Below are 23815 nucleotides of genomic sequence, written 5' to 3'. Positions count from 1 at the left end.
CCTAGGTCTCTGACAAGGAGCGTTCCAGGGAGTGTTTCACTGCCAGGAGGGACTGCAGCGCCATCTCCAGGAGCTGTAGAGTGCGCTTCTTTTCTGTCAGCTGTGTCCTGGCAGAGCTGGCTGCGCCAGTGTCCTTGGAGATCTGCCGCTGCATCGTGGGACTCTTCCCGTTGGACAGGGCCTTGGTTCTGCTTTTGATTTTTTACCCTCTCTGCTCGTCTTGTTGTTTCTTTCATTCCGTTATTTTTTCCACTTCTGCCAGCTAAGAATTCTTCATTCTCTACAGACTCAAAAGCACACCGAATTTCAGAAATTTGAGGAATCTTAGCAATTAATTAATCAAAGCACCCTGTAGTACTTCAACCTGTGAGTAATATCCTGGCCAAGTGTTCACATGGCAAATTTGAAACTCAAAGAGATTAAAGTGATTTATTTAGATAGAGTAAGTGATGAAAATGGGATTTAAATTCAGGTTTCTAAGCCCAGGATTCTTCCTTCTTTCTCATCCTGCAGGTGAATGTTTTAATATTAGCAAAGTGTGGGGACAGTGGGTCCAGTGAACACAGGAGAAGAGGGTAGGAACTAAATAGCAGGGAAATCCAAGTTTCCAGAGCAACAGCACTGGGTTAATATAGGAATAAGGACTTTAGAAAAGATATCAGAGATCAGATTAGGTAAAAGAGGTCAGAATATTGAGATGTATGACAAGTTAAAGATAAATTACAAGGACGGACACAGGATGTAAGGAGTAGCCTAGCAAGGCAGATTAAAATAAAGGGTTTAAGGGAGTCCCAAACTGGTTGCTGCTTTTTGGCTTGTTTTTTGATTTGGAGGAGATAGAAAAATTCATTCCATCAAAAGATATTAAAATAATTTGAGACACTGGAAAAGATTCTCTTTAGAGCACATAGGAATGTGGTATCATCTACCTCGATCCAGTTTACAAAGGGGGCTTAGGTATCCTCGAGTCCTAGGGGATTGGAGGTTGCTGAACTACTCAGATCCACGGACCAAGGCAGGTGTCTCCTCACCTCCACCTCTTTTCCCAATTTACTGACGTCCTTCTCATGTACATGGAGGTTTGGGCAGGGATAGGACTGGCTGTCAAATCAGTAATGGAGGTGAGTAGCTAGAAACATGCTTATGTAAGGGGTGGATGACCAAGACTCTATCAGCTTGTTTTCCAAGAGCAGGGAAATAGAGAGCCCCTATTCTTGGTAATTCGAGCCCATCCTTGTATCAGGCATCTTGCCTTCAGAGGCTGCAAATTTACAGGTTAGAGACTGCCATGGAGCCCTGTGGAAAAGGGACCTAGGAGTGGAAAGGGTAACAGCATATACATTTGTTCTTTGACTTTGTTACATTTAACTTTCCACCATTTCAAACATTTCAGGGAACTTTCTGTACTATCTGAGGGTAAAAGGAAGGAATGGGATTACCTTATGTAGTGGTTGCCATGCTAAAGAACCAAGACTGCTATTTTCGACTGCCATAGATTAGTCTTTGAAACAGGGACAAACAATGTGGAAAGGACAGTATCTTTTACTTTTTTTCGTCAGATTTGTTCTAGTTCAGGTTACAAAAATTACATCAGTCATAATCTTAATTTGCAATTCAGGCTTCAGGACTTTTAGCGAAAACAATGTAATCTCAGGCTTGGAAAATAATTGAATGTCTTTTTGTTACTGGAATTGTGTGTCTTTATAGAATATTTTGTAGATTGGGAGAACTAAAAGTTATTTTTAAAACAGGTTAAATTTAATTATATTGAGAATCTTTAATATACATGTAGCTGACCATTCTTTTTTGTTGTTGTTCTTTTAAAGAAATGAACTAATTTACTTATTTTTGTTGTATATTTTTACTCTAAAGACTTTCTAGAAAAGCTGGCCTTGATGATTCATGTCCTGAATCAGACAACAAAGACTTTGTTTTTGCTACCAAGGTAAAGTTCTTCTGCGTGAAGTTAATTTTTCTGCTGTGCATTTAGTTTTGTGTAATATTTTTAAAATTTAGTGCTTTTTAGTTTTGTGTAATATTTTTAAAATTTACCTATCATTGTTTTTGATAGATAAAATAGAAAATTGGTCAGAACAAACCATTTTATAAAAATATCACTAATTCTGTGTGTATGTGTGAGTGTTTGTGTTCACTTTAGTAAGTCTTGAAAGCGAGGGCTGAAGATATGAATTGACTAAAAAATATAGCGATAGGAAAATTATATTGGGGAAAGTTTTCCCACAATGGAGGAGATATACGATTTGGTCAGCGATAAGAATTTTGAATGTGATTTTTAAATTATACTATCCTGACCTTTATAATAATTATACCTAAATAAAATCTGATTAAAATTATATTTATTAGTGTGACATTGGTTAAAAATTTTATATACATTTCAAGTGTACAATTCAACAATACATCATTTGTATATGCATTGTGTGTTTATCACCTAGAGTCAGATCTTTCATGGATCCAACTACTGATTGTAATAATCATAAGAACTTATCCATTCAGCCACCTTATGTCTTTTGATTGGAACATTTACTCCTTTTGCAACTAAAGTAACTATTGATAGTTATTGTCCTTTTGTTATTCATATTTTTCATCTTCTCCTTCTTCAAGACATAGCTTTGAGGTTTCTTGTAAAACTTGTTTAATGGTGAAAAACTCCTTTAGTTTTTTGTTGTTGTTGTTGGAACATCTTTATCTTTCCTTCAATACTAAATGATAGCCTTGCTGGGTACAGTACTCTTGGTTGTAGGTTCTTAATTTCATTATGTTGAAATATTTTCTGCCAATTGCTTCTTGCCTGCAAAGTTTCTATTGAGAGTTCAATTGACAGTTTTATGGGAACTCTTTTGCACATAATTAAATGCTTTTCTTTTGTTGCTTTTAAATTTGGGGTCTTTAACCTTTGGCATTTTAATTATAATGTGTCTAGGAGTGGGCCTCGTTGAGTTTCCTGGTTTGAGACTTCCCGGGTTTGTACATATGTTTCCTTCACCAGGTTAAGGCAGTTTTCTGCCATTATTTCTTGAAATATATTTTCAATTATTGCTCTCACTCTTCTCCTAGTAGTACCCCTATGGAGTAAATGTTGTAACCTTTGATATTATCTCAGAGTCCCTTAAACTATCCTGATATTTTTTATTCTTTTTTCTTTTTGCTGTTTCCATTGGGTGTTTTCTGCTACCTTATCTTCTAAATCTCTGATTAAATCCTCTGCTTCATCTAATCTGCTGTTAATTGCATCTAATGAATTCTTCACGTCAGTTATTGCAGTGCACATTTTTGACTTTTTTTTTATGTTTGCAATATCCTTTTTTAGCGTCACTATCTGTTGTTGTTCACACTGAGTACATCTATTCTTTCTCTAAGTTTATCGAGCATCTTTATAACTGTTTTGAACTCTGTGTCTGGTAGATTGCTTGCCTTCATTTTGTTTAGTTCTTTTTCTAAAGTTTTCCTGTTCTTTCTTTATTTTCTCATTTTGGCTGCCTCTCTGAGTTTGTTTCTTCTATGTATTATGTAGATCTGCTAAGTCTCCCAGTCTTGGCAGGGTCACTTTATGTAGTAAGTGTCCGATGGGGCCCACTGGCATAGCACCCCTTGTGTGAGTTGTTTGTGCTCTCCTGTTGTAGTTGAGCCTTGATTGCTTTTGGCACTTAAGTGTGTGGACTTGATTCTGTTGGACTATGAAGAGTGGCTTTGACTGCAGGCTAACTTTGTGGAGTGAGATTGGATGTAGCAGGCTCTAGTTCCTGTTGAGTCCATTCTTTGGAGCTAATTGAGTGGTGCTTTGGTGTGGACTGAAGCTGATGATTAGGTATGTTGTTTCCTGAGCCTTTTGAGAGAAGCTCTGGTACAGCCCCAGGTCAGCTGCTATTTGTGTTTGGACCAGGGCCACTTAGTAGGACATACAGAGTGATCTGCAGTTGGTAGTAGCCTGTGCTTGGTTTGGAGGTGCTGGAGAGCAACGATGCTGTGAACTGAGGCCAGCTTACACTACTGCCCTGCTGGGGGCTGCTTCGCAAGTAGTACGGGGTACACCAAGTCCAAGTGTTGCTTCTCTGGGGTTTGTGGACCTTGAGAATTTTCAGGAAGTCTGCAGTGTGGGCCAAGGTCAGATGCCTGTTAGTAACAGCTGCTGAACCAAGTTTAGGCCTGTGCATGAGTTGAGTGGAATGGGTTCTGCAGGAATCTCAAGGGTGGGATGAGTTTGATGGACACTCATGTTTGGAGCCTGCCTGGACCTGTAGGCAGGCAGAAGAGTAAATGTGCTCACCTGCCTGCTGTGTGAGAAGAGGCTCAACAATGAAACCATCCTCCTATTGGCACATGAGTTATTTATTTGGTCTACTATGAATAGAGCCAGTTTATTGTTTTGTTTTGTTTTGTTTTGTTTTGTTTTGTTTTGTTTTGTTTTCCACTATAAACAATGATTCAGGGAACATCTCTAAGCTTCCTTGAGGGCAGGATGAGACTGAGCAGGGCTGTGAGGGGACAGATTTTAACAGGTCCCCTCTCCACACACTTATTCTCAGCATGCCTAGCACAGTGCTTCAATTTAGAGTTTGTTCAGCAAGGAGGGACAAAAGGAAGAAACAAACTAGAGAAGGCGTAAAATGGGAGGAGAGAGAGTAAAGAGGACTGAGCAGAATGCGGTCCCAGCCTGGACCTGAGAGGTAGGCAATCTGACTTTGAGCCCACTCTGTGCCATTTCCTAGCTGTAAGACAATGGGCAGCTCCCCTAGCCTCTTCAAGCTAGAGATTCTGATTAATTATTTCTGAATAATATCTGCAATTAATAGACACATATGCACACATCAAATGAAATCACAATTTATGATTTTTTTTCTAATATAAATCAATTGTAATTGTAAAGTTATAAAAAAGGAAAGATTACCAACACAGTATACAAAATTATTGCTGCAAGATTATGTTTTACTTTTAAAATATCTCCAGCAATGTGTACATTGAATAATATTCTTAAGAAATTTTATTAACTTTGGTATTCATAGTTGTTAAACCTAACATGACAATTCTTTCCTATCTAAAACTCAGACGTCTTGGTGACTTTATTTTTAGTCCATTTCTTCATTGAGTCCTGCTTAACAATCTGGACGTATTTGAAGACTTTTAAATCTTCAACTTGTATGAATATAGTTTTATTAGTTTTTTTAATAGATTTCTTTTCTGAAAAACTTTAACTACCATGCTAAATAGAATAGATAAAAAATTACAACTATTAGTGTGCTTTTCATAGGGGAATAAGAAAACCATGTGATATTAAAAATAGGGATTTGTTTTCTTTTCATACATCACTGAGTACTTAAAAATGTCTCACGATTCTGTAGTCACATAAGCATTTCTTTTCTACAATTTAAAACTTACTTTTTAAAGTTAATTTTTAAACAGGACTCTTATTATAACATCGTGATTGCTGTTTAACAATAAAATATTTTCATTGAACTTAAAATGCTTAATGCTACAATATTCCAGAAATAAACATTTGCATATATCCATAAAAGGGTATTTCATATTGTTGAAACAGAATTTGAAAAATATAATTGAAATATATTTTCCCCTACTCTTATTTTTATTTTCAAAATTTCACAAGTTCTGTGTAGCTTTGCATTGCTTAATTTTATCAGTTTAGTACATGTTACAAATATCTATCTTAACATCTTATGCTTTTCCTGAGTAAGGTCACCTAGTCCTACTCCAAATGTATTTATCCAGATCTTTCTTCTAAGTCCCCTGGGTGCCTACAATTTGATATGTTCCAAACTGAATACACTGCCCCGACACTTTCCTTTTTGCTGACCTCTGTTACCTCCTCTGTCATTTGTTTTTCCCCATCCTAGTAAATCCACCACAGAAATACTGAAGCATGAAAAATCCTGGATTTCAACCATCCCTGAAATCACCATATCTAGTCACTCACCAAGTTTAATATTTTCACCTGAATTTAATATCTTATTGTAGTCCCTTTCTCACCTTCAATTTTGAAATACTCTTTTCTAGTTTTGCTGTCTTTATATTCATATTTACATTGCTGCCAGAGTGACTGCTCTAAAATGTGCATGTGATGGTGTAACTCCTCTGCGTATTTAGTGGCTCTCTGTTACATGAGGGTAAAACTCATATGCCAGCATGACACTTGCCTTGTTCGCTGTGGCTCTGATTCTGCAGTTTTGTCTCTCCATCCCATTCCCAGTGTTCTAGCCTTACCACAGTACTTTGGTGCCCTCACTTACTGTATTGTCTTTTACTTCTTGTTTTGCTCATGCTGCCCTTTCATGCCCTTCACACTCTCTCTCCATGTATCTTTCACGATACAAACTTTGGAGCATTTCCCGAGCTTCCCAAGTACAAATGACTATTGTCTCTTTTGTACCCTTACTGTACTTTATTCACTTTAGTTATAGAAGTAGCAAATGATACCTTTCTGTTCTTAATTTTTTCATGTATTTCTACCCCTAATACAATAGAGGACAAAGTCTTTTATTTATACATCCAACATCTCTCAGTTTAGTGCCTGTGATTTGATAGATACAGCAAACCTTTGTTGTCTCCCTGACTGATTGTGTGAGTGAGCAAGCAAGTGAATGAATATGATGTTATCTAAAGTTAGGTTTTTGATTTGTTTTGTTTATATAGGAAGAAGCAACAACACCAGCAATTGGGAAGAAAGAAAATGGTATGGATATTATTGAAAGTGCTCCATGAGAGCAAACAAATAAGGACAATTTGACCTATGTTGATGGAGCACGTAAAAATAATACAAGTGATAATTTAGTGACTATATATTTTTTTCTGCTTACATGCTTGTCTAAACAAATCTAAAGTGAGTAGATACGAATATGAGATCTATTTCCTTAAGTGTATATTTTTTGCTTTCTTTCTTCAAAAGTATCCCAAATGCCAATTTTTCTTCTTGCAAAAGCTTCAATACTCTGAAATTCATTTTTGTTATTACTTTTATTTCATCAAAATATTTACGAATGGAGATAGACTTATATATGTATTTAAAATTCATGGTAATAAATGTTCACATTAATGTATCTGTAACTACATTTTATAGTTAAAATGTCAGCATTAGAATTAGGAGAAGAGGAAGATGTAGAATCACATTCGGATCCTGAGGCTGTGGTTTTTTTTTTTATTATTATTATTATTATTATTATTAATTATTATTAATTTAAATGTCAGCACTGAGTGATGTTAATACATATAAGGTTTGCTTTGACTTTCCTTTCTCATCTCTGCATTTGCCCATAAAATTTATTTTCTTATGTTTTTAAGTTATCATAAGAATAACTATGTTCTAAATATATTAATACTGCATAGTACAATTCTGCTAATTTGCAAGATTCCTTTAATGAAATCAGTGTACTATAATATAAGAAACTAAGGCTTCAAAGTCATAAGGAATCAGTTTGGGTTCTGAAGTTAAGTTATTCTACAAACTAGAGACTTATTTCAGGTCATCCTATGGCCACATGTATGATTTTGTGATATTAATATGGATGTGTAAAATACCTCATGCATCTCATTATTGATATAAATTTTAACAGCGTTTTTCTGCAAGTCTACCGCAGAAGCATGTTGATCACTTCTCTGGAGCTGCAGATCAAAGAGGAAAAAACATACCAAATGGACAAGTCGAAGGTAAGAACTGTATTTTGTAAAAAAGTTATTGGACAGGATGTTGATTTAAAACATGAAGCCTGATAAAGTCTAATAGTGAAAAAAATCACCTATTACATTCATTGTAAAGAAAAAGTGAAGTGAAAAGAGATCAGTTGTATATCTTATCGGGTCTCAGGAAGAGATTAATTTGAGAAAGCCACTGCAGAAGCTAAATTATTTTGTTTCTTTCCCTAAGAAAAGTCAGGAAATAAAAAAGAGGAAAAGAATAAAAGAGGGAATGAAGAATAAGAAAGGCAGAAATTATAATCAGTAAATGAAGGAAAAAGAAGCAGGTATATATAGTGGAAGGTAGTAAAATCTTTTGAAAAAGGAAGAGCAGAGCATTGGAAATGTGGGAAGAATATAAAGTGAGCTTCCAGTACCAAAACTTGTCAGAGAAGTGCAGCAAAAGGTCCCTACTCTTAGTCTTTTCTCCACTATTAGGAAGGTGTTAGGGACTGAGGTACTTGAACACGTAGAGCTCTGTTTTATCTACCATAGATGCACATAAGTACATGTGGGCAGCTATAAATGTATATACTTTAATGTAAAATGGGATTTCTTCATAGGAGAGTATTGTATAGTCAAAAGAAGAGCAGTGGAAAGCAGGAGAGAGCAGCATCAGTTATGGGAGATCAGGGAAGCTATTATCTGAAAAAAGTCCATTAGAAGTTTATAACATCTAATGAAGTTTCAATTTTAAAGAAATGATAGCAGCAGGTCTGGTATTCTGCATTTCTCACAAGCTCTCAGGTGACTTCTGTGATTACTGGTCCTCAGACCGTGTTCTGAGTTGAGAGGGTATCTTCAGAGAAATCTGCATGAAGAGCCATTGAATAGTTCAAAACTTGAAAGGATCAAAGAACAGCATTATTTTGTTTTATTTCTGAACATATTTATAGCCACTATAAAGGGAAGCAAGGAGATGAAGCAAGAGAAATTATACATGTAAGATACTATGGCTAAAAAGCAAAGAAAAAGTCATGAGACAATCCACAAAAAGAATGGAAAAGGGAAGAATCAAGGCCACAGCTCTTGAAATTTTGAAGACTAAGAAGGATAGTGAACAGAAGAAGTGAAAAGAAAGTTGTTAGCTAGATATTTTGGAGTTGATGAGGAAGTCGGGGAGACCTCGCTTTAGATGGCTTTAGTATATTTGCACTGAAACAGAAGATGCAATCATTGCTGCTCCAGAGAATACTGAAAGCAGTAGGAAGTGCAAGATTCGGGGTCAATTGTAGCCACTCATTTAACTTCGTCATGAGAATGTTAGGTTAGAAAGTATTGGGTGAGTTTATAGTTTTATCATCCCTCAGAGATGTATGTTAAATTGGTATTTGTTATTCAAATGGGATTAATTTAAATATAGAAGTATTGGTTGTTTTTTTAAGGTAGCTAATTTTTGATAGGATAGCTAGTTTATAAAACTTTTAACTACTAGCACGATATAACAAGCCAAACTAATTCTGGAAACAAAATAAATTATAGAGTTATTCCCTTAGTGCTAAAATTGTTATTTGCAGAAAATATTACACTGATTTTGAAACATAAAAGATTTGTAATAGCTCATATATCTTTGGCAATTAATTTTCTCTTTTTAGTAACCATATTGCAATATTAAAAGCTCATTATACATTATTTCTTGAATGTGCTTTGTATACTTTGGTGCACGAGTGGATCAAGAAATTTTAAGAGGGCTAAACTAGAGGATACAAGAAATGTAGGCATAGCAGTAGCCCACATTAGTATGGAAAAAAATGAATATTTATACTAACTATTATTCTACAAGTGTATACCTAAGCTGATTAATTCATAACACTTTCTCTATTGATATGAATTATGCATTCAACTGAACTATCATCACACCTGTGTACTCGCTAAATGACAAGACAAAATGAAGACCATGATAAATACTTGAGCATTAATGGTATAAAGGATTCTGATGTGTTACATTAAGGATATACTGTTGGTTTTTATCATCAGCTTTCCCATTGATCCTGTCAGGGACATGATTTGTTCCTCTGATGAATGATCACTGTTCTCTCCATTTATCAGCATGTTGACATTGGTGTATGCACACTTTTCTAGTTCAGTTATAGTCATTTGAAACAATCTTTGGGAATCTCAATGGCATGTATTGTTAGCCCTCTATTCCTGTTTTTTCTTCCATATTTATAGTAGATACATAATACTGTCTTGTTGCTGTTTGCACACTCACTCCCCACTCCCCTAGGAAAAAAACACTAACACATACATAGTCATTTCCAAAGCCCACCATGAGGATGTAGCTTCATACTAATTCTGCAGGAATGTATAGTTGGTTTTCATATTTACGTATAATTGCGTATATGTCCCTTTTTTTAGATTCTCCTGAAAAATATCCTCACTTAAAGGTAATAACTTTTGTGTTTTTTATCTTGAATTATTAAGTATAGATTATAAGACATGCACATAATTATTTATTAATTAACTTGTTTTAAAACCCATTCAGCCTACCATTGAAGTGAATTATCCTGTTCTTCTCAAAGCAGTAGGAATGGAAGATATGCAAACATACAGTTCAGGTAAATTTTTAAACAGTTTTAAACCTGGTAATGAATACACAAAAATATTTGACATTCTCATAGTTTTCTTATTCCTAATTTATAATTTTTGCAAATTAATGAAAGATTTTAACATAAATACTGTAGATGTCATTTTTATATTTATCTTTGAGAAAAAGAGATATTTACAAAAGTAAGAAAAAATGTTTAATGTCACTTTTAACTCTGATAGTTCTACTTTTATTTCAGTATGCCTAATTTCCCAGTTTGGAATCCTTGTACTTATTAAAGATACCCAGATTTTAATCATTAGACTCGAAGATTTTTCCAGTGGTTTAAAAAATGCTTATTTGAATTCTGATCTTAACCTAGAATAAGCTTCAGTTGCTAAAATGTTAATCGTGCTTTAAGTTGATATCATTTTAGTGTTGTTACACTGATGAGCTTAAGCCAACTAGATGTTCTTATTAACAGACGTGTGTGTGTGTGTGTGTGTGTGTGTGTGTGTGTGTATTGGAGAATGTTTCTGGTGACTTTGGTTATTAAAAATAAGGAAGTAATTAATCATAATGAATATTTGGTAGACACAATCTTTTAAAAAGAAATTCTGAAATTTCTGGCCTTAGGATCCTTTTATACTCTTTAAAGTTATTGAGAATTCCAAAGAATTTTGTTTAAGTGGGTAGTACCAATTTTATGAATAATATTAAAAATAAAACTGAAAATTTTAAAACAAAAACACACATAGCCATACATTCCATTAGCCATGAGAACTTTCACCCAATAGAGCTAGGATATGACCACATATCAGGTCTGTGTAAAAATCTACTATTCACTTAAAGTGAGAGTGAAAGTGGTAAAAAACATTTAGTATTCCTGTGAAGAGTTTTGACCTCTAAACCCCTGAACTGATGGATCTTCGGACTCCTGGGATTGTCAGATGACACTTGAGAATCATTGTTTTAAACCATATTTGGGCACATGGATGTGGAGATCAAGGAACCCTTGTATACTCTTGATGGGGTTGCCAATTGGTCCAACCACTATGGAAACAATTTGGAAGATCCTCAAAAATTAAAACTAGAACTACCTTTTGACCCAGCAATTGCACTTCTGAGTATTTATCCAAAGAAAACCAAAAGACTAGTTCGCAAAGATCTATGAACCCCTATGTTCACAGCAGCACTGTTCAAAATAGCCAAGAAATAAAAGCAACCTAAGTGCCCATCAACAGGTGATTGGATAAAGAAGTTGTGGTTCATATGTACAATGGAATATAACTCAGCTATTTTAAAAAAAAATGAAATCTTACCATTTGCAAAGACATAGATGGACTTAGAGGGTATTATGCTGAGTGAAATAAGTCAGAGAGAAAGATAAATACCATATGATAATACTTACATGTGAATCTAAGAAACAAAAGAAACAAACAAACTAAAGGGTAACAGATTCACAGATACAGAGAACAAATTGGTAATTGCCTGAGGTCACCACGGTTGTGGGTCTGGGTGAAAAATGTGAAGAGATGAAGAAGTACAAATTAGTAGTTACAAAACAGTCATGGAGATTTAGTGTATAGCATAAAAACAAACAAACAAACAAACAAACAAGCAAACAGCTTTACTTCTACATGTCAGGCTTTTTTCTTTCGCTTGTCTTAGAAAGTTTAAATCTGAGAATTTTTTCTTAAAAAACAGGAAAATATTTTTGTTACATATTCTTTTTCTGTCTCATGGCACTCTGCACTCTTTGGATCTAGTGTGAACTAAACAGATTTTATTTTTATATGGAAACAATGAGGTCACACAAGGCTGTCATTTCTCACAGAAATTTCTGTTTATGTAGGCCTTAAAAAATGAATTCTAAAGACATTGTTGCATTTAGAAAACACCATTTTACTGTAATTAAGTAGTTTCTTATTAAAAGTTGTACCATTCCCTAAAAGCATTTTTAACCCATGTTTGTCATAGATAGTTAAACACAGAATAAATAGTTAGATGTAAATTTATATACTTTTAGGTACTAACTGTTAATAAAGCAAAGCTCTTATGGAAAACAGCTTATGTAATGAAAATTGCTGAGAGACAATAATTAATTAAACTTACCTATGAGAATGGCAAATATAGGACGCATGAAATAAAGTGGACTATGAGGAAGTAGGTAGTGTGTTTGAGGAACAGGAGGACATTTAAATCTGAGAATTTTGTTTCTGTCTCCAAAGAGAATTTTTACAAATTAGTCAGATCTGTCTTGTGGTTACCATTCTAATCAATGAAAACTTTATTTTCAGATTCTTCAGATTCGGATTCTGCTAGTTTGCCCCTCAATCATGAAACCTGTCAGAGAACCAGGGATTTGAAAGTTGACGATAAATGTCCATTCGTATCACAATCGATGACCCCAAATCAGTCAGCATCCACAGACTTTGGACAGATGACCTTGATACATAAAGACAAGACTAATAGTAGAGCTATGTTTCTGATAAGGGATTATAAACCCTATGACCTGTGCGAATCACAGTTATCAGAAAATGGAGAAAGCAAAGAAGGTAATAGAGAAACAGAGTTCAGCCCTAGACCATCTCTGGATGGCTTCATCATACTTTTGACTTTTGAAAAATCATTTTGTGGCAAGATCCACCTTATGTTTCCTCTGTCTGTGCAACCTACGACCAAACGGAATAGCTTTTAGCAAGATATTGGCATTCTTCCCCATCACCAAAATAACATAGACCTTAATAAGAAGAAGAATTAGGAGAAAGAGAAATTTCATTTAGCATACACTTGGCATTGGGTAGCAAGATTTTATTTAGAATTATAGGACTAAATGGAAAAACTATGTAAAGATCTAAAGATCGCCAACTAAAACAAAATGTGGCTTCTCGTTTTTATTTTTGTATCTTTGAATTCACAGGTATTAGTTATCACTATATTCAGTATAACTGAAAAAGCACCTTTCAAAACCAAATATTAAAATAGTTCTTGTATTTTTCTATGGTTTTATATATTTTAGAATTGGCTTCTCTAACAGCAATGGGAATCATTAAAGATTTGGTACATAAAACTTCCTTCTCAGCTGTGTCCACATAGTCAGTCATATTTGAAAAACATTTTTAATAAATAAATAGTTCACAAGGTACATTGTTTTTAAGGAGTGCTCTATCATTTAAAAACAACATATGGAAAACTAATTTTTTAAGTAAATTTATTGGGGTGATATTGGTTAAAACCAATTTTAATACTGCTAGAATAACCATTCTATTGACTAATTACATCTAATGTGTATTTCGCTTTATGTACCATTATTTGAATGTCCTTTATCAATCATATGATCAGGTCTGTAGTAACAAAACACACAGTATTTTTTCACTCTTATAGTTTTAACGTTTTTACTTTCCTTACCTCTACAATTAACATTGTACGTACAAAAGATTTTCAATTATCTTCAGAGTAGTGACTGCAAGCTATAAATCCAAAGTTATTTACGTACGTATACAAGTATCTTATTTCTTCAGGTGCCAAATAAACACTTACCCTAGCTCCCTCAACACAAAAACATGTGAAACAGAAAAACTACAAAATGAATTCAAGCAACTTAAACAGTTCATGTAATTCATTTCATTTCTTAGTCGATACCTCTTATAAAGCAATGAGCAGAGTGTAGTTCTCCAAGGACCCAGGATTTGGGCATATACTCATTGAGTAAAGATTCATTCTGTAGTGGGCCCTGATGATTTATATCTTAAATATTTCTGTAAATGTTTCCTCAGTTCAGGCCTGCATCATCTTTATTTTGCATTCTTGCCTTTCAATTCGTCTACCTCCGTTTATTTGTATGCCCCTTCAATTCATCACTACCATAGCATTTAGAGTGATCAACCTCCAATGCAAATAGGACTGAGACACTCATTAAACCATATCACCATCTGGGCAACTTAAAATTACATCTAAGGCTATTATAATCTGACTTCTTCTAAACCTCCATCTTTAGCCCTTTCTGCTGTCTGCCCTTTTCTTTGGCATGACTAAAATGCTGCAATGCCCACCTCATCATCCCTGTATTTCAAACAAACTTTATTGTATTGTATGCTTTTCTCCCTGTCTTGGTACAGCTTTACATACTCCTTTCTTTCTCTCTATCCCTTTGATTCTGGCTAACCTCACAGTTTAAGTCTCAGCTGAGGCATCATCTCTAGGAAAGCCATTCCTGACACCTCTTATCTGTGTTCTTCTTTAAATCCCAGTGCTAAGTCCTAAAACGATGAAAAGAAATTTTTCAGAATAATAGAGCAAAAGATTTCAGATATCAGGAAAAGAGTACACCAATAAAAGCATAAAAAGTAACAGTAATTTTGGAAACAGTGAATAATATTGCAGGTGAAGTTTAGGGTGTTGTTAAAAAGGTACTACCATGAGGTAGAGAATAGAATACAGTGTGACTTTTAATTTTTTTGCTTTATTTTCTATTATTTTCTATTAGTTTGAGGTATACAGTACAATGGTCAGACAGATAGTGTGACTTTATATATTGTAGTGTGTTTCTAAATTTTGTATCTGTTTATTTTTTTAATTGATGTTGGGTGAATGAATTTTTGAATTAATTTTTGAGATGTTTATATGTCTCGAACTTCATCTCTTATTTTGCAATTGGTCTGTTGAAGTATTAGAAAATTAGAAATATTTCTTAAAGAAGTAAATATTCAGCAAAAGATGAAGATAAATTTAAACTCTCAGTGGTTAAAATGATATTTTTGTGCTTTATAAAGATTATAGCTTTTATCTAACCCTTCTAAGAAGTTCATTTTCACTTAAATATAGATTGGTCAGCAGAACTAAGCGTAAGAATGACATCAGAGGAAGAGCAAGGAAGGCTTGACACAAGTGAAAATAACCACCCACAGGTATGTAAAAATTTAAATTTAAAGTCCTGCTAATAATAGCATTTCCATGCTTTAATAAGGTAACATTGTCCAATTGAAATTACCCTGTCAAGCTAGCTTTTTAGAGTCAATATATCATAGCTGAATATTATTTGTATAACATTTTAACAAGTCACAAAATGTAAAATATTGTTAGAATCTTTAACCATTTATATAGCTGAAGTTTGTTCTTGGCATTGTGACACACACACACACACACACACACACACGCACACACAAAACCTCAAAACCTCAAAACCTCGAAACTTCCTGAGTATTATTTCTTTCATTTTTATACCTGCCTTACATGACAAAGAGGTAACTTTAAAAATTGAATCATATAATTAAATGGTTGAAATTATGAAAAATATAAAAATGATAGCCACCAACTTAGATTCATGTGAAAGGAGTAATCAATCTCAGGAGTTTAAAATTTGCAGTTTGATCTTGCTAGTCATTAATGCCATGGTTAAAGATTTATTCTGCCTTGAAATCTCTCTGTATTTGACTTCAGATTCTACGTTCGGAAAGAGAATGGGATCATAAAATCTATTCGATTGCCTGTTTATTAAATCACACCTTGCAGGATAAAATTTTTTGACATTAGAGTACAAACAATAACTTTCTAATTTATTTCATTTCAGTGTAGAAAATTATTAAATATTACTTAAAAATTTACCCACTCTCCTTAGTGGATATTAGAATAAATTAGAATTGTATGCAACAGATAACTCTAGTTATGCATAACATTATTAGTGTATATCATTTGAAATAAAAACTAGGAATTTGCTTTTTTTTCTGATTGATGTCAATGATTTTGGCTCCTAAAAAATTAAAGCTTGCCTCTTGTCCAGCTATTAATCTTTTAAAAAATATTCTTAAGTATAGTGTAGGATCACTATTTAAGATACTGTGAGGGAAACTATTTTAAGTGAGGAAGCCTTTTGTAACATAAAAAATCATCTACTAATTCATTTTTGATGGATTTAACATATGACAAATTGTTTAGTTCAAACAATGAGAAAAGTAGGTTTGCAAGTTCTTGTTTTTTTTGTTTTTTGTTTTTTTAATTTAGACTAAGGCAAGTTATTTTACAGTTCCTAGTTACCATCCAATGATTTGGGAGAAGATAAACATAGATTAAGAAGTTAAATTGTAATTATGTTCTAATTTCTCTTTGTTCACTCTTGATTCTCTAGGTTGTTGAAGGGCGAAATGACCATCAGAAGCAACTTTGTCAAGAACAGAATGCCAGAATATTACAAGATGTACTTCTGACCAATCACCTTTGCAAGCAAAAGAAGATAGAAATAAATCTTAAGAAAATGAAATCTAAGGTATTTTGTTTAGTCATTTTCAAATGAATGTTTGCATGTATTTGTGTCCATATGTATTAGAAAAAGACACAACACTGTAATATGGGAAATAGAGAGGATTTTAAAAACATATATATGTATATATACATACATATATATTTGCATATGTATATGTATTTTAGGAGTGATGTTTTTGGTCCACTAGATAAAATAATATTCTTGATTCAAATAAATGTATCCCCAACAGTAGTGACTTTCACAATAGGCTTTTAATATTTTCCATAGGAATTGAGGAGCTTTCTATATTCTCAAAGCTATTGCTACTAACAACAGATGTCCCAGGTTTTGGCAGTAACTTCCATCCCCTTGGTAAATCAATAGAGAGGTTAGTTTTCACTTCCACTGATGTTAAGGAGAAAAGTATAGGCAGTTCACAGGCCATGTTTTAGATGTGATTCTCCTACTTTTGAGAAAAGTAACCATTTGCTCCAAGTAGTATCCTATTTCATTCCAAGGAGCTTGTGAAAACAATGATATGTCATGATATAGACTTAGTGATAATTTATTAATAAGCATTTTATTCTTAGTAAAATAGATCAGTATATTATTTTCTATTTCACACTTATTACAACTTTAAATATGAAGAGAAATTTAAAGTTATTGCAACAGCAAATAATCTCATGATTTTCTAAGAGGAGCTCTATAAATTTTACCTTATTTACCATGATTTTTTTTGAAATATATGCTCTTTTTGTATTTATATATTTACACTAGAGAAGTAGCTGTGGTTTGGGACAAGAGGCACTAAATGTAGAGTTAGAAGACAAGATAAATTTTAAACTGGCTTATCTTTTTAACTTTTCTATTCCAGATTGTGATAACTAAATGAATTCATTGATATATATAGAAGTGCTTAGTGCAATGCCCAGATTAATCAGTTGTTAAAGATGTAATCTTTATAACTGACTATGAAAATATTAGAAAAGTAGGATATCTATAGAATATTTTTGGAAAAAGTAATTTTAGGAAATTTAATCTGTCCAGATATATGGAGAGTTAATATGCTTACTGTGTGGTAGTTGTAAATTAGACTGTGAACTCCATTTTTACATGTAATCTGACTTATTAATCTTTATTTTATGCTTTCTGGGTTTGTTGCCTTTCCAATTCTGAGGCTCTTAAAAATTCTCTTTTGATTTCTTTTGTACTTTCACAAATTCAGTGTCATATTAAATTTCTGAACTTTTGGGGAACTATGCTTCTATAAAGTTGGAGGTTTAGATACAACTTAATGTTTTTTTCAGTGAGATATCCTCTTATACAACCTTTTCATGATATAGACATAAAGGTTCTTCTTCAGTTTCAGAGGATATCATAATATGTTGTTTTGTTGAGTGCTAGCTACAAATCTCCTTTGTTTTACTTAGGTTTCTGATGCTCAAGAAAAAGAAAAAAATCTGTCGTATGAAAACCACAGGTTACATGAATCAATTGCTATGCTAAACCTGGAAATAGACACAGTAAAAAATCAGAAGCAGGAAAAAGAAAAAAAATATTTTGAGGACATTACAATTTTACAAGAAAAGAATGACAGTCTTCAAAAGACCATTAAATTGAACAAGAAAACACTAAAAAAAACAATATTTCAGTATAATAGACATCTTAATGTTCTGATAGCTGAAAAGACAACACTAAACTCTCAACTGGAGAATGAAAAACAAAGTAAAGAGAGACTGGAAACAGAAGTCGAATCCTACCGTTCTAGACTGGCTACCACTATACACGATCATGAGCAAGGTCAGACATCAAAAAGAGACCTAGAATTTGCTTTCCAAAAAGCAAGAGATGAATGGTTTCATTTTCGAGACAAAATGAATTTCGATATGTCTAACATGAAAGATAAAAATGAGATTCTTTCTCAACAACTGTGTAAAGCTGAAAGTAAATTGAACAGCCTAGAAACTGAGCTTCATCAGACAAGAGATGCTCTCAGAGAGAAGACTTTGGCTTTAGAACATGTACAAAGAGACCTAAGCCAAACACAGTGTCAAAAGAAGGAAATTGAACACATGTATCAATATGAACGAGGTAAAGTGAATAAATATGTTGGTAAGCAGGAATCCTTAGAGGAGAGGATATCTCGCCTACAAAGTAAAAATATGTTGCTTCGAAAGCAACTGGATGATGCTCTCCCTAAAGCCGAAAATAAAGAAAAGACAATAATTACCATACAAGAACAGTTTCAGGATACGATAAAAAGATTTCAGGCTGAAAGTGAAAATCAAGGTCGTATACTGGAAGAAAAAAATCAGAAGTTAATCAATGAGTGTAAAAATTTAAAAGAGCGAATGTATCGATATGAAACTGATAAAGAAGAAAGAGAAGTAAGTATCCAGAAAGATATGTAGTTTTCAAATTTCCAGGAAAATATTTAATTAATATTTGATTACAACTAAATGGTGAATCTACCTTAATATTAAAAATATATAGACTATAAATGTATTTGCTCTTTCAACTTAAAAGCATACATTGTATCCAGCAAATAAAAATTAACACTGAGAGGTACTTTATTTTGAGTAAAACATTGTGTTGTTTATGAATTTTGTTTATTAAATTAATTTGGTTAATAGAATTATATAGGTTTCAAGTGTACAGTTCAATAACACTTCATATGTATATAGCATTGTGTGTTCACCACCCAAAGTGTTTTCTTTCATCACCTTATATTTGATCTCCATTACCCCTCCCTCCTTTCCCTCTGGTAACTACTAAACTGTAGTTGCGTCCATGACACTCTGTTTGTCTTGTTGTTTGTTGTTTTCAGTTTTACAGTCCGCACATAAGTGAAAGCATATGGTTCTCAGCTTTTTCTGTCTGACTTATTTCGCTCAGCACAATAATCTCAAGATCCATCCATGTTGTCACAAATGGCAGTATTTCATCTTTTCTTATGGCTGAGTAATATTCCATCATATATATGTACCACATCTTCCTTATCCGATCATTTATCCAAGAGCATTTCAGTTGTTTCCATGTCTTTCCCAATATGAATAATGCTGCAATGAACATTGGGATGCATCTATGGTTACAGATAAATGTTTTCAAAATTTGGGAGTAGATACTGAGAAGAGAAATTGATGGGTCACAAAGTAATTCTATTCTTAGTTATTTGAGGAAACTCCATACTGTTTTCCATGTCCTCTCCAACACTCATTCTTATTTGCCCAGTTTGATAGCCTTTTTAACAGGTGTGAGGTGATATCTCATTGTGGTTTTGATTTGCATTTCCCTAATAGCTAGTGAAGTTGAGCATCTTTTCATCTGTCTGTTGGCCATTTTTATGTCTCCTTGAAAGACGTATCTGTTTAGTTCCTCTGTCCATTTCTTAATTTAATTGTTTGTTTGTTTGTTTGTTTGCTTGTTTGTTTTATCATTGAGTTGTATGACTTCTTTGTATATTTTGGATATTAGGCCCTTATTGGAGGCTCTGTATACAAATATCTTCTCTCTCAGGATGGTTGTCTCTTTGTCTTGTTGACAGTCTCTTTTGCTGTTCAGAAGCTTTTTAGTTTGATACAGCCCCATTCATGTATTTTTGCTCTTACTTCCCATGCCTTGAGGTCAAACTCATGAAATCCTCTCTAAATCCAAGGTCCATGAGTTTAGTACCTATGTTTTCTTCTATGATTTATTCTTTCAAGCCTTCATATTATATTCAGGTATTATATTCAGGCCTTTGATCCATTTTGAGTTAATTTTGGTATATGGTGACAGCAGTTTAGTTTCATTCTTTTGCTTATGCTTCCCAATCTTCCCAGCATCATTTATTAAGGAGGCTCTTCTTTCTCTATTGTATGGTTTCGACCTATTTGTCAAAAATTCTTTGCCCATATATATAAGAGTTTATTTCTGGACACTCAATTCTGTTCCACTGGTTTTTGTTTCTGTTGTTCGTTTGGAAGTTTGGAGGTTTAGGGGGTTTGTTTGTTTGTTTGTTGCCAATACCATGCTGTTTTGATTGCTGTCACTTTATAGTATATTTGGAGGTCAGGCAGAGTCATAACTTTGGACTTGTTTTTTTTTCCTTAGGATTACTTTGGCTGTTCATGTTCTTTTAGGCTTCCATACAAGTCTGATGATTTTTTGTTCTATTTCTTTAAAGAATGCCGCTGGAATTTTAATGGGGATTGCATTAAATCTGTACAAAGCTTTGGGTAATAGGTCATTTTAACTATGCTGATTCTTCCAACCCACAAAAACAAAATATCATTCCATTTTTTATGTCTTCTTTAATTATTTTAATAATGCTTCATTAGGTTTATTCCTAGGTATTTTATTCTTGTTGCAATTTCAAAAGGAATTTTTTTATTGTTTTTTTTAAATTCATTGTTAGTATGTAGGCATGCTATAGATTTTTACACATTGATTTTGTAACTTGAAACTTTAGTGTCTTTGTTTATTGTTTCTAATGGTTTTTTTAGTGGAATGTTTAGTGTTTTCTGTGTAGAGAATCATGTCATATGTGAAAAATGACAACTTAACTTATTCATTCCCAGTCTAGATGCATTTTCTTCCTTTCTCTTGCCTGCTTGTTCCAGTTAGGACTTCTGACACTATATTGAATAGTGGTGATAGCTGAAAGCTTTGTCTTATTCCTGATCTTATAGGGAAAGTTTTTATTTTTTCACCATTAAGTATGATGTCAGCTGAGGTTTTGTTATATATAGCATTTATAATGTTGAGGTACTTTTCTCTATACCCCTTTTATTAAGTGTTTTAATCATAAATGGATGCTTTATCTTGTGAAGTACTTTTTCTGCACCTATTAATATGGTCATACAAATTTAATTTTTCATTTTGTTTCTGTGATATATCACATTAATGTGTTTGCACATGTTAAACCATCCTTGTGCCCCTGGAATGAAGCCCAATTAATCATGATACATAATGTTTTTAATGTATTGTTGTGTTCGATTTGTGAATATTTTGTTTAGGATTTTACATCTGTATTCATCAGAGACTTTGGTCTTTAGTGTGTGTGTGTGTGTGTGTGTGTGTGTGTGTGTTATATCTTTATCAAGTTTTGGTATCAGTAATATTGGCCTCATAAAATAAGTTAGGAACTATTGCCTCTTCTTTAATTTTTTGAAAAGTTAAAGAAGAACAGATTAAATTTTCTTCAAGTGTTTGGTTGAATTCGCTAGTGAAGCCATCTGGTCCTGGACTTTTATTTTGGGGGAGGTTTTTGATGGGTGTTTCAATTTCCATAATGTTGATTGATCTGATTAGATATTCCAGTTCTTCATGATTTCATCTAGGAAAATTGTCTAATTTGTAGAACTTGTCCATTTTTTTCTAAGTTATTGAATTTGGTGGTGTATAATTTTTTATATTATTAGTATATAATTCTTTGTATTCTGGTGGTATTTGTCATAACTTCTCCTCTTTCATTTTTTATTTTCTTTATTTGCATCTTTTCTCTTTTTTTCTTAGTGAGTCTAGCCAGGAGTTTGTCAATTTTATCAGTCTTCTCAAAGAACCAGCTCTTTGTTCCAATAATTTTTTCTATTGTTCTTTTGTTTCCAATTTCATTTAATTCTGCTTATTATTTCCTTTCACTTTCTGACTTTGGGCTTCAATTGTTTTTCTTTTACTAGTTTTTCAAGATGTAATGTTAAGTTGTTTATTTTGGAATCTCTTTTTAATTGAGATACACCTGTAATAATATGAAATTTTCTATTATTACTCCTTATGCTGTATCCCAAATGTTTTGATATGTTGTATTCACATTCTTATTTGTTTATAAGTATTTCTTGGTCTCTCCATTTATTTCTCCTATTACCCAGTTGTTCTTTCGTATCATATTGTTTAATTTCCATATATTTTCCAACTTTCTTTTTGCAGTTGGTTTCCAGTTTCAAAACATTGTGGTTGGAGAATATGCTTGGTGTGATTTCAGTCTTCTTAAATTTGTTGAGTCTAGTTTTATGTTCTGTCATATGTTCTATCCTTGAGAATGTTCCATGTAAACTAGAGAGGAATTTATAATCTGGTGTTTAGAAATGAAAGGTTCTGAAATGTTGATTATGTTCAATTGGTCTAATGTGTCTTTCAAGGTTGTTATTTCCTTATTTATTTTCTTTTTAAATGATGAATCCATAGCTGTCAGTGGGTATTTAGGTTCCCTATAATAATTACATTTTTATCAATTTCCCCCTTTAGTTCTGTTAGTCATTTCTTTACATATTTTGGTGCTCCCCGATTGGGAGCATGTATGTTGATAAGTGTTATGTCTTCTTGATGTATTGTTCCTTTTGTCATTATGAAGTGTCCTTCTTTGTCTCTCATTAACTTTTTTATCTTGAAGTCTATTTTGTCAAATATAAGTACTGCTACGCCCACTTTTCTCTGGAGGTCATTTGCTTGGAGAATTGTTTTCCACCCTTTCACTTTGAGTTTATATTAGTTCTTGCAGCTTAGATGTGTCTCTTGAAGACAGGATTTTTTTTTTCTTTTTAGATCCAATATGCTACTCTGTGCTTTTATATGGGCGAGTTCAGTTCATTTGCATTTAGGGTGATAGTTGATATATGAGGTTTTCCTGTACCCATTTTATCTTTTGTTTTCTGGTATCATGTTTTCATTGTTTCTTAGCCTTGTATTTCTGTCTGTTATTGTAATTTGGTGATATCCTATGAATTTTTTCCTGTTCCCTCTATTTATGTTATGTGTCTCAGTTCTGGATTTGTATCTGTGTGTGTGTGTGTGTGTGTGTGTGTGTGTGTGTGGTTATCATTACCTTTATGTAAAAAAATTCATATATGCAGTAGTACTTTTTCTTATGCAGGCATCCTATCTCCATTCCCCTTCGTAAATTTTACTTCCTTCCTTTTTTGTTTTTTTTCCCTCAAATTTTCCCTATTTATTCTGTAAATTCATTTCTGAGTTTCAGTAGATGTTGACTTCTTTTTAAATAATGTTTCGACCTTCTTTAACCATTATGTAATATTTATATTCACAATACCCTATTTTGAAGTAGGGTTGCAATTTCCTATTTCTGTCTGTTTGTTAGTCATCTTACTCATAGTTTTGTATCTTTCTGTCTTTTTGTTTCAGGTAGAATAACCCCATTCAGTATTGCTTTTAAAGTAGAACTTGTGGTGGAAAATTTCCTCAGCTTTTTTATGACTGCAAAAGTGTTTCTCCTTTAGATCTAAAGGAGAACTGTGCTGGATATATTCCTCTTGGCTAGTCTCTTTCAATAGTTGGATTTTTTATTCCACTCTCTCCTAGCTTGTAAAGTCTCTGCTTAAAAGTTCGATGATTATCTAATGGTTTTTTTT

The 23815-nt window shown here is 33.2% G+C and overlaps 1 protein-coding gene across 1 annotated transcript in view; it reads left to right on the top strand.

The window, feature by feature from the left end:
• LOC105307145 (ankyrin repeat domain-containing protein 26-like) overlaps positions 1 to 23815 on the top strand; it is a 65746-nt gene that overhangs the window by 19234 nt on the left and 22697 nt on the right. The window contains exons 7-14 of the mRNA XM_011382507.1: positions 1873 to 1945; positions 7581 to 7674; positions 10060 to 10088; positions 10187 to 10259; positions 12529 to 12786; positions 15056 to 15138; positions 16356 to 16493; positions 17900 to 18856. Coding sequence (XP_011380809.1) covers positions 1873 to 1945; positions 7581 to 7674; positions 10060 to 10088; positions 10187 to 10259; positions 12529 to 12786; positions 15056 to 15138; positions 16356 to 16493; positions 17900 to 18856 — 1705 coding nt within the window. The remainder of the gene's footprint in view (positions 1 to 1872; positions 1946 to 7580; positions 7675 to 10059; positions 10089 to 10186; positions 10260 to 12528; positions 12787 to 15055; positions 15139 to 16355; positions 16494 to 17899; positions 18857 to 23815) is intronic.

This window comes from Pteropus vampyrus, unplaced genomic scaffold (genome assembly GCF_000151845.1).
Source record: "Pteropus vampyrus isolate Shadow unplaced genomic scaffold, Pvam_2.0 Scaffold481, whole genome shotgun sequence".
Lineage (NCBI taxonomy): Eukaryota > Metazoa > Chordata > Mammalia > Chiroptera > Pteropodidae > Pteropus > Pteropus vampyrus.
This window is presented reverse-complemented; position numbering and strand designations above follow the sequence as displayed.